The sequence below is a fragment of the Anser anser genome (assembly GCF_964211835.1).
Source record: "Anser anser genome assembly, chromosome: 1".
In the NCBI taxonomy this organism is placed as follows: Eukaryota; Metazoa; Chordata; class Aves; order Anseriformes; family Anatidae; genus Anser; species Anser anser.
The window spans coordinates 138,198,073-138,210,043 of record NC_139720.1 but is presented as its reverse complement, the minus strand read 5'-3'; the positions used below and the strand labels follow the sequence as shown (position 1 = coordinate 138,210,043).

The following is an 11,971-nucleotide window of genomic DNA, read 5'->3' as shown; positions in this document are numbered from 1 at the left end:
TCTGCATCCTTTGTATGGAAATCATTGTCCTGTAAAATGCACAAGCACTCTGTGGGTTTGTTTTCGGTTTTGTTTTTTTGTTTGGTTGGTTGTTTTTTGGGGGCTTCATTACAAGAACTCTGCATACCGTTTTTCCAGTTTTTCTTAATACTGACCTGCTGTTCCAAATGCAATGTTGTGCCACTCTGCTTGCAAGTAATACCATGTGTGTCAGCGTAGTGAGAGAAAAAGTACAGACAAACTCTACCTGGTGGTGAGTCTCTTCTGCAGCTAACCAAGTTTTGATATTATCTGTAGGATGTGGAACAGGCATGGTTAAAACTTCCAGGCATCTATACCTACAAGAGAGCGATACAGACATGCAAGTCTAAAATGTCTGCAGGAATTAAATAATACTTTGCAATAGGTGCACCTGCAATGGACACTGGGTAACAATTTAACTGAGTAAGAAACTTAAACACAGAGAGGAGATAACCACTCAAGTGGAGCATGGTCTGTGACCTGTGTGAAAGAAATTATTAATCTAAGGAACACATCTAAATTTAGATGGTCAGGAACTGCCTAACATCTTTCAGAGATACTGAACTCTTTACACTGACTAGAAAGGGAACTTGAGTATTTTGGGGGAGATTGTTTCCATAGGTGCCAAAAAATTATTAATGATTTAGACATTTAAATTAAACAAACATTAACCATTTCTAAAGCTATACTACATTTTGTTTGTTTGTTTCATTACTGTCATTTTGATCAGCATTCTTCCAACTTTTCTTCTGCCTCGCTGGTTTTAACTAGATTTAAAAGGACTCTATAGATATGCACACACATTTGAATTCCAGGAAAAGCAAGAGCTTATGGCATAGTACTATAACAAGTACAAAAAATACTCCTATTTTAATAATTAAAAATACTACCTGTATAATATTATAATCAAAGAAAGAAACATAAAGGACAGGGACAGGCATTACATCAGAGATGTCTTTTAAGTCCTTTGATGAAGTCTAGCACAATTCAAGTTGAGTGTGAGTGGTGTTTGCATAGAACCATGAAAACATTTTGTGCCGTCAGAAAGGATTATCTGTTGGTTTTCAACGCTATGTAAATTTACCACAGAAGAGATCTACCAGCTGAATTACTCTCTTGAGACCAGAAGCAATCCTCATTATCTGACCAGAATATTGTTTTATGTTTAGATGCAGATGGCTTTCAATTACATGTTTTACTTGCACATGGGGAAACATTTGATATTGTATTTTAATGTTAACTCTTTCATAGCCATAGTTACTTGAGTTTTTGTTTATTAAAAGAAAGTAGAGTGTATGGTAACCTCTTTTATCCTAATCAGAAGTTATTTTAGTCATTAATTAATTATTTTACTTTTAACACTGGTTTCATTTAAATATTACATGTTCCAAATACTAAGGTATCTTGAGTTATTTTACTATCCTGAACTTTTTTTTTTTTCTCAGAAAGCCTTCTCTGTTATGCCAATAGGAAAAATGTGTAACTGAAGAGAAAAGTAGTGGTGTCAAGTCAGTAGGCTGCATTTATTAGTGATGGGTGGAGGGCCACTAATGGTACAGCAATGCAAATTCCTTCTGTCAGCATGACTTTCACTTTTTTTTTTTTTTTTGTAATCTGTTCATCTTAGGGGAAAAGAATGTTGTAGGCAATACCCATGAATTACGAAATGAACTTGGGCAACATGGGAAATGCAATTCGTCTTTGGTGTGATTAGTGCTGGTGGCCTGACAGCAGAACTCACAAGACCATGGGGCAAAATCACAGTGAGAGACAGCAGTCAGACTAAGGTGGAAAAATGTCATCTACAGCGGCAGAGATATGGCTGAGATTTGGGCGTGAGACTGGAGCTCCAGGGACTGTGATGGGATCTGTGAGGTACTGCTCAGCAGTAGATGTAGTCTCACATCTAGCACACCTTTGTTAAAGCCACAGCTGGTAATGCACAATGATCTGTTTCTTGTAAACAATAATTCATCTGAGAAGACTGGTGTTTGACTTTAATCCATTGTGTATGGTTTGCTGACCCTTACCTTCATCTCTCTTTTTCCCTGACCTCTCTCATACCAGCAGTTTATATTACCTTCCAGAAATGTATATTACCTTCTACACGCACATATCAGCAAACCTCCAAGGAAAATTAGAAGGCAAAGCAATGTGAGGCTTAGCAGCATGATGTCCACTGTCTTTTCTTAGAAAGAAGAAAGATAATGTTAATAATGTGGGAAAGAGAATTTCATAAATGGATGAATTATATATTAATGACTCGTAAGTATTGCACCATCCTGAACTGCTAAAGATTTAAAGAAATATTTCACCAAGCTTTTTAGGTGGAACAAGGGCTTCTGCCTTCGGGATTGTTCTTTCCTCCTCCTTTTAGCCCTCAGCTTTTGCTGCTATTGCAATCCCCATGTTCCTCTGCACAAATGGACTCCATCCCTTCCTTTCCCTGGATTTCTCTCACACTGTGCATGGCCTGTCCTTTCACTGGACGTTTCCATTGAGCCCTGATTTCTCTGGATATCAGGCTCCATTTGTTCATCTGTCATTGACACTCCTGCTGCCCCAGCTGCTCCTGGATTCCTGCTGTTGCCACCTCCCATCTCCACACACCATAAGACCCATGCTGCTGCCTCCTCACCCCTTCACAGCTGCAACTGATTTAAGGTAAAATGAAAATAAAAGCTTTTTGTCAAACAAAATATTCTCTCTGACTCAAGAAGCAACATTTGTTTTTCATTATACTTATCTTTTTAAACCACATTAGGCAAAGTCCTAAAGAAATGCAAGTAAACATTTTGAAATACATATTTCTACTGTTCAGAAAATATTGTTTTGTACCTTGCATTCATTCCTCTAAAATACCCCAAATACCAAAATAACAAAGTCTTTGATAGACTCAAAAATGCATTTTTTGGCAAATTTTATTTTTGTTTGATACCTAGCTTTAGAACCATGACTATTTTGGATTCCTTTGAACTAAGTACTTTGAAGAAAAACAGGTAGGAACAGCTCTTAAAATGTTAGTGGTCCTAGGCCAGTTAAACAATGGTTTTAGGACCAATCTAGATCAAATTCAAAGAACAAAAGATTTGAATAAAATTTCTGGTTTGAATCCACTTGCAGTTAAAAACAAGGAAATGAATTTCCACAAATTTGATGTAAAACCAAGAAAAAGCTCTCAAACCTCTGTGTAAAACTAAGTATAAGAACAACCTTTATGTTCTACTAAAATACTAACCTATTCTTTATTCATTTTAAGCTGAAAACAGAGTTTTCCCCTTGTCTTTTGTGTGCTCAGAAAACATGTTCTGAACAATTTCTGGACTGTGTAACATTAGTTCTTTATTTTGAGGTGACTGTTCTGCAACCTTCTGTTGCTAACCGTGTATCACGTACACACTCAAGAGAAGAGGAAGCACTGGTCTTTATATAAACCAAACCACAAAGACATTCGGTCTTCTTGCTTTCTTAACTCATACATTTTGAAAAGGTGAAAGAAAAAGAAGCACTTATTCTTTTAGATAGACCTTTTTAAGTTTTGTTGTTGTTGTCGTTGTTTTATTTTTTATTGATTGATTGATTGATTTTGTTTTGCTATTTTGTTTTTCTCTTTTTTTTTTTTTCAAATGCAAATGTATAAACTTAGTCACAAACAACAGTGGCTTGGCCTGCAAAATTCAGAACACCTCTGAATTACTATTAACTTCAAAGTGATCTATGAATGCTCAGAAGCTCTAAAAATTAGACCAATTATTTCAAGTTTCTATATATGAATAAAGCTGATCAAACATTTCTCTTTCAGCAGAAAGTTTCTATACTGAACAGTTCAGTTTAAATTGTTTTATTTTTCAAGGGCATATGCTAATTTTGATGGAAAATGAATGTGTTTCCCATGAGAAAATTAACAAATTCTTTTCATGTCAAATGAACATTTCTGAACAAATATTTTAGTTATGTCTTGAATTATGTTATTTCATTTTGAAGTTTCAGCGTTTTTAAGTACAGGATGAAATGCCTCTTAAAAATGCATTCTTAAAGAAATGTAACATAACTTCCAGATGAAACATCAGAATGTCATGTGGAAGTAAACAAAAAGCAGGTCAGTCCACATTGCTTCAAAACTTTCAGCAGAAAAAATGACACATTCCAAAATAAAATACTGAATGGATGTTTTTCCTTTCAAGTTACTACACAGGAAGTCTCAATATTTTAAAAATAACTGTGTCTGTGAAATTAGGTATGTGACTTGCATGAAATTACCATGAATTATACTAATAATAACAGTTCAATAAATAAATAAATAAATAAATAAATAAATAAATAAATAAAATCTAGGCAGCATTAAAATGCACTACATAATGTCTACTTATTATATGTATTCCCAATTAAAAGCAGCCAAAATCATTTCAACAGAATACAAAATAAAATGGACAGAAAACTCTTTCTAGGCATCAACATAGATGCTTAAAGAAGTTTGCCTGAGCATGTGATCCTTCAGTGTAATGTATTCCATAGATTCGTTTTACAAAAGCCACTAATCCTCTCTGAATACAGGAAGGAAGAAGGGAAATTGGTATATTACATGAACTTGTGCATATGTGCAGTATGCTCCAGAGGTAAATCAACTTGCTGCACTGAACTCGTGGAGATATGACATATTATATGCAATGGCAGTCTTTTCTTCCACAAACTTTTCTGAAGGAAAGGAAACAAGCTGTGATTGTTAAGCTCCAACAACAGCTGTAGAGAAAGTTGGGAAACCAGTGGTGTTGAAAACAGTCGGACAGCTGCAGCTGCTGAAAGCAAGGCTTGGTAGGCTGGAATCAGGGTGGATGACTGCTCAACTCCATTTCCTTCTTCTGGTGAGGGGCTGGCAGAGAATGAGTAAACCTATATTTCCCTACTAGGAAAAGCCCTTCTAATTTCCCCTCCCTCCACTGTCTACACATCAGCCTGACATGAGGCACCAGGAAGACCTCTCTGCATGCTAATGTCCAAAGCTCATGCTCTCTTCGATGAGAAGAAAGAAACATTTCCAAAGGCCAATTCAAATCTCTGATGGGCTGAAATGTGTCCTCTCCTTCACCATAGTGAGCACATGAAGCTCCTCTCTCTGAGTATTTCAGAAATGAAATGCTTCTGAAATGAAGTGAATGAATCTGGACCGCAGAGATGGTAGCTGAGAGGTGCCAACAGAATAGTGGGATGTGGCAAGGCATTTGGTGGAGTAGACAGACTGCATCATATAAACCCTATGACTGAATTTACATTCAATCCATTGCAAAAATATCAATGTCTGGCCTTGTATTACCTGTCTCTTCAAATAAACATGTATTTGAAACTCAATGAATCAAAAAGACATATGCGAAAAATACAGTCTGTTGCATTAAATATTTATCTTGTATCATTTTATTAACAATAGTATTGAACAGTTTTTCATGTCAACATGCAGAGACAAGTCTATCTACATTACGTAAATATTGAGTGTTACTCATTCCATTATCCAACTTCCCCTTTACCCCACCTGACATTATGAAGCTGCTGTACATGGAGGCATTTTTCTAATCATGGAAAGCACAAGAGTCACTTGTTAGCATATGAATGTTAAAATCTAGTCATAGGAGGTGAAGGAAAAAACATGGTTCTTGTTTAATTTGTACTAAAGCAAACTGGGAGCCAGAGCACATATATTTGAATGTGAGTGTAACTACTTCCTATCTCTGTCAGATGAGAAATTATTCTCCTGATACAGTAATAGAAATATGTTAAATTTAGTCCTTAGGGACTACATGATTTGATGAGCTTTATGACATTCATGTGTTTCTTAGCTTACTGTCTTCAGCTGAAAGCATCCGTAAAGATGTCCATTGCAGAACAGGCAGGGGGATGTTGTGAGCCATGCAGCTGCTGACCATTTTTGTTTTCTAAAGGCTGCCAAAAATCACACTGGAAGAACAGTCCTGTGCTATTAACCCATTAGATCAACCCATTAGATCAAAGAGTACATCTCCCCACAGCATGTAGAGTTGTGTAACCTGGTGCATGGCATGGACTTCCACATACTGCTACAGTACAGTAATAATAATACAGTACAGCAAAAAGAACAGAAAGTAAATATGCTAAATGATACTAACATATAATGATAAGAGTTATGAATGATAAATACATGATAACTTACCATCATGAATAATCACTGGTTCACTCCAGTCACTCCATATCTTGTTTCTTATGCATACTTCTTTCTTTGCCCTCACTTGCGCTGTACATTTCTTTGCTGGCCTGTGAAGTGGATACTCATATTTCTCTGCAGCAACATCTACAATCTATCAAGACAGGTTTAAGGGGTTATTTTAGGTGATTTCACATTGCAATTGAAACAGATAAAAGTCTATGGATGTCAAATACTACTTAACTACAATGTTACTTATATATCAAGCTTAGTAAAAAGAGATTTTTAGAAAAAAGTGTTTATATCAGACACAATCTGTCTTTTAGCTGGCATGTATTAAAACTCAACTCAGGTTTAAAAATTAGGAGGTTAAAACTGAAAAGATGGAAGGAAGTATCAGCTGTGTTTGAATGGTCAGAATCTGAAAGCACTTATTCCTTTTTTTTTTCTCTCACACCAAATATAGGATGAATACAGTAATAATGAATCCACAAGTTTCAAAGGTTTTGTTGTGGGTAGTGTGCTGTCTTTAGTTTTCTGCTAGAAAAAAGCTTTCAGTTTTCAACTGTCTAATGGTGAGGGTTGTCCATTATTTTAGTGACTATTTTGAAACATCTTTAATTGTGTCTATAAATGAAAGCATGTCACTTCAAAAGATAAAACATATGCAAGGTTCACCACAGTCTATAACAGAGGGTTCTCAAAATCATTCACCGACTTTGAAAACTGGAGCTAGGTGAAATAAACAAACAATGCTAAAAATTAAGAAAGAAAGAAAAAAAAAAGAGAAGGCAAAAAGGCAGGTAGCTTCTGCTCAGAAAAGTTAGCATTAATGTTAGGAATTGGCAAAGAAGAATACTCAGTATTTCTGAATATGCATCTCAGAAATAAATGGGCTCAGAATCTGCATCTTTGGAGTTCGGAAAGCATAATGAGGGCAACTTTAAGAAAAGGTGACCTCCTGCTTTCCTTATACTGATCACAGTATGGATTTGGCTGTGTACCACACAATTTCTTTCTCTTCCTTCACTCTTTGTGACCCTCTTTCCAGATCTGTTGCCAAAAACAGATCCAAAAGTACACATGCTAAGTTTTTCAAAGTAAAAATGTGTGATATGAGGAATTTCAACAGCAAACTACAAGTAAGTATGATGTTTAAGTGCTCACTACATTCTGTGCCTGAAAATTTGTTCCTAAGGAGCCAATAATAAGGTCATGTCATTGTAAGAAATTACCAAAGTGCAAGAATGAGAGACATCTTATAAAATTTTGGAGGCCATCTTATGTCAGTCATGACGTGCAGTAACTTTTGCTCTACCCAGACCATTCTTGGAGGATACTTGTCTAACCTATCATCTGTAACTCAATGCAGAGTCACCCCAAGCAGGCCTGCAAACCTGTTGCCTTGCTAGAGTTTCCTTGGAATTAGAACAATTCTCCTAACTTTTTGCCTGTTTTTCTTGCTTCAAATTTAGCTAATTACTATTTATCCTACTCACAAGTAGTCATGAGTATGATACTTATGGTCTCATTAATATCCTTTTATGTACCAGAGGAGGGTTCACACAAGTTACTTACAGTCCTTTACTCTAGACGGTGTCTTCCTAAAGCATGTCTTCAAAGCTTCCGCTCATAAAATGTTGACAAAATGAGCAAAAGTTTTGAAAACATGCTCCAGGTGGTGGAGACTGAAGGACAGGTTTAGGGTAAATGTTCTCTGAACTTTCTTACAATGTATTTATATTTTGTGGTGGTGCCCAAAGCACAATTTGAGACTCCAGGTGAAACTTAGCAGCTAGAAGGGAGAATTAGTCATGACCTACGTGTGACATGCCTATCATATATACTTTAATAGCTTTTGACCTTTGTGTAATAACGTAGAATTGTTGACTTGGTTTGTGGTTCAATGTAATCCACAGACCTTTTTTCTTCAGCTTTACTGCCTACACATTAATTCCTTTTTTTTTTTTTTTCAGATTTAACCTATACATCCTAATCATAGGATTTTCCTTATTACTCAGTTTTGTCTTGTTGATTTAAAACTTACCCAAAACTTCAAATTCAGATTTTATTCCCTATACTGCTTGCTAAGCCTTCTTAGCTTTCAGTCACCTGTAGACTTAACTCTCTACTTTTAAGGTTTATCTCTTTGTATCACAATATTATCTGGGCGATCAGATGCTGGAGAGCAGCCCCACAGACATGGATCTGGGGGCTGTGGTTGACAGCAAGTTGAATATGAGCCAGCAGTGTGCCCTGGCAGCCAAGAGGGCCAACCGTATCCTGGTATGCATCAAGCACGGCATTGCTAGTTGGTCGAGGGAAGTGATTGTCCCGCTCTACTCTGCGCTGGTGCGGCCTCACCTCGAGTCCTGTGTGCAGTTCTGGGCACCACAGTACAAAAAGGACATTAAACTGTTGGAGAGTGTCCAGAGGAGGGCGACGAAGATGGTGAAGGGCCTAGAGGGAAGGCCCTAGAGGGGCCTAGAGGGAGGAGCGGCTGAGGTCACTGGGCCTGTTCAGCCTGGAGAAGAAGAAGCTGAGGGGGGACCTCATCGCAGTCTACAGCTTCCTCGCGAGGGGGAGTGGAGAGGCAGGTGACCTGTTCTCCATTATCACCAGTAATAGGACCCGCGGGAATGGTGTTTAGCTGAGGCAGGGGAAGTTTAGGCTGGACATCAGGAAGAGGTTCTTCACCAAGTGGGTGGTCGCACACTGGAACAGGCTCCCCAGTGAAGTAGTCACTGCACCAAGCCTGTCTAAATTTAAGAAGCGATTGGACTGTGCACTTAGTCACATAGTCTAAACTTTTGGGTAGACCTGTGCAGTGCCAGGAGTTGGACCTGATGATCCTTATGGGTCCCTTCCAACTCGGGATATTCTATGATTCTATGATCTGTACACATGAGTATTCAGGAAGTCACCTCTTCTGGTATTCAGAATAAATAAATATAGACTTACATATTTTAATCATTATCCTCTTAGGTGGATAAATATCAAACAAATATCTACAACCCTGTTTATGGAATACCCTAACACCTCAAGTAATTAAGTCTATCTGACAACAATTAATACCTGGCTTTGACCAGGAAACTGAACTTCAGTCTTGCTCCACTCATCTCTCTCCCATGTCTCCTGTAACACTGCTGCAGGTTTTTTCCTTACCTTTGTGTCTCAATTTTGTGCTACTTTGCTAGGTAACTGCCTTTCAACCATTACTACCGTTGATGCTGATTCTCCTCAAATCTGCCTTAAAGCTCCCTCACTTAGCTGGTGCCCTCATATGCTACACTTTATTGTTGGTTGACTCTCTCCTATCTCCCCAACCATCTGATCTGTGAAAAAAGCCCAACAATTTTCCACCAATGTAGGTGTTTATTCTCTTCCACCAGCACCCCAATTTTCCTTTTGTTTCCTTTGCTTTGTTTATATCCTGCATATGTGTACAAAACAGAAGAACAACTCTGTAAGACAAGAAAAATAGAAGAGGTTTACTCCATGTAAATAAAGATGCTGGAAAATCTAATGCATTTGACATTTCCTTCCAGAGGGCAAGAGGTGTTAGGAAGCTGGAAAGGGGCAGCAGCAGCAAACTGCAAACAGCAGAACCCTGCTACTCAACTCAGGCACTTGGGCTGGCAAAGGACCTCTTACTCCTGGCCCTCCCTGCTTCTACTTCACTTGCTCTGGGTCTTGAAATGGCAAAGTAATCTGCTTGCATTGGCAGGAAGGGATCAGAAGTGTTCCAGCACATTTCTGAGCAGCATACCAAGGATCCAGCATGAATCTCCCTTGCTCATTCTGCTTCCAGCTGTTAGAGATTAGGAGCTTAGTGAAAGGGCAAGAGAAAGCCCCAAGATGCATGTAACATGAGTTTTGAAGTGTTATACTTGGGAATGGTTAAGGAGATGATAACTATGCGCTGAGGTGGCCTAGAAGGAGACTACCTGTCTTTCTTCTGGAAAAAAAAAAAAAAAGAAAAAAAAAAGAGGATTGAGAGGTCTCATATCCACATACAGACCCAAACACCTTTTCCACGTGCTGCAGTGGGGGCATATGAGAAGATCCAATGCAGCTCTGGAAGCTGTTTATGAGGATTAGCTAATAAACTAAACATCTGAACTAATAAACCCTGATGTAATATAGGAAAATAGTGTTATGTGTCCAGTAATGTGTCTACCTTATTGTACTTTTCCTTTCTACTGTGTCTAACAAAGAATGGATATATATTAATTTAGTCATATGTTCTTTCAGACTTTAATAGTCTTATTAGCTTAGATAAGCCTTTTATTGCTACAGTACTGTGCATTCAGGCATGTTAGTTAAGATTTAGGTTCTTGAAGAAAAACACAGCTTAAAAGAGACCTTGAATGAAAACACCAAAGATTCAGAGAATTCACATTCAGACACATATCTGAGTTTTTTAGTATCATATGTTAAGTTCTTGGCCTTCAACTCTTTGGAAGTGCAAATGAGAATCTGCCTGAAAACATTTCAGCTCTTACTGCTATTTAATTTTAAACCACCAGCTGGCAATGCCACCATATTGCCACCATGCTGCATAAGCAAAACTATAATACTGTTCTATTTTTTACTGTTAAAACTAAGAGAAGCTGCTGATACAACATGAATGATCACTAAATATATAATAAAGTATGTAAACAACAGAAGTGATTATTTTAGTGATGTATATAGAAATAACAACATTGACATGTAAATTGTGAGCACCATCCTGCAAGGATTCACATGGATTTCACATGAATAATTCACCGAATATAGCATGAGTTAAGTATGAGAGAAAAACTTTGCAAGGCTGAAACCTAATTACAAATTTTAGCAACAAATTAATATTGCAATTTAAATTAGCAAAGATGTTTTAGTTTTGAGGAGTACATTGAGAGCCAACATAGTTTTATTCTGATGGCAGGAAATCATATGCTTTTAATCAACAGCTTCAGCGCGCTGGAGGGAAGGGAAGCCATCCAGAGGAACCTGTGAGGTTCTGAGGCTTGAGAGGTGGGCCTGTGAGAACTTTACACTGTTCATCAAGGCCAATCCAAGGCCCTACACCTGGCTAAGAGCAATGCCAAGCACAAATACAGGCTGGGTGGAGAACGGATTGAAAGCAGTTCTGAGGAGAAGGACCTGGGGGTGTTGGTTAATGAGAAGCTCAACATGAGCCAGCAGTGTGTGCTTGCAGCCCAGAAAACCAACCATGTCCTGGGCTGCATCAGAAGCAGTGTGGCCAGCAGCAGAGAGAGGGAGGTGATTCTCCCCCTCTGCTCTCATAAGACCCCACCTGGAGTATTGTGTTCAGCTTTGGGGCACCCAGCAAAAGAAGAACATGGAAGTATTCGAATGAGTCCAGAGGAGGGCTCCAAAGACGATCGAGGGGCTGCAGTACCTCTCCTGTGAAGACAGGCTGAGGGAGTTGGGGTTGTTCAGCCTGAAGAGAAGGCTCGGGGGAGGCCTTACAGCTGTCTTCCAGTATCTAAAGGGGGCCTACAGGAAATCTGGGGAGGGACTCTTTATCAGGGGGTGGAGTGACAGGACAAGGGGGAATGGCTTTAAACTAAAAGAGGGTAGGTTTAGATTAGATATTAGGAAGAAATTCTTTACTGTGAGGGTGGTGAGGCCCTGGAACAGGTTGCCCAGAGAAGCTGTGGATGCCCCATCCCTGGAGGTGTTCAAGGCAAGGTTGGATGGGGCTTTGGGCAACCTGGTCTAGTGGGAGGTGTCCCTGCCCATGGCAGGGGGAAGGAACTGGGCGATCTTTAAGGT

The 11,971-nt window shown here is 38.5% G+C and overlaps 1 protein-coding gene across 2 annotated transcripts in view; it reads right to left on the bottom strand.

The window, feature by feature from the left end:
* Positions 1-11,971, bottom strand: part of LOC310892814 (interleukin-5 receptor subunit alpha-like) — a 44,216-nt gene that overhangs the window by 14,681 nt on the left and 17,564 nt on the right. Inside the window, exons 9-11 of one of the 2 annotated variants that reach the window (XM_083821037.1) lie at positions 6,200-6,344; positions 2,122-2,209; positions 1-338 (exon numbers count right to left, since the gene is read on the bottom strand). The exon at positions 1-338 is cut by the window's left edge and continues 26 nt beyond it. In XM_083821037.1, the coding sequence (XP_083677163.1) occupies positions 1-338; positions 2,122-2,209; positions 6,200-6,344 (571 nt within the window). The remainder of the gene's footprint in view (positions 339-2,121; positions 2,210-6,199; positions 6,345-11,971) is intronic. The other variant, XM_083821038.1, reaches the window with a different exon arrangement.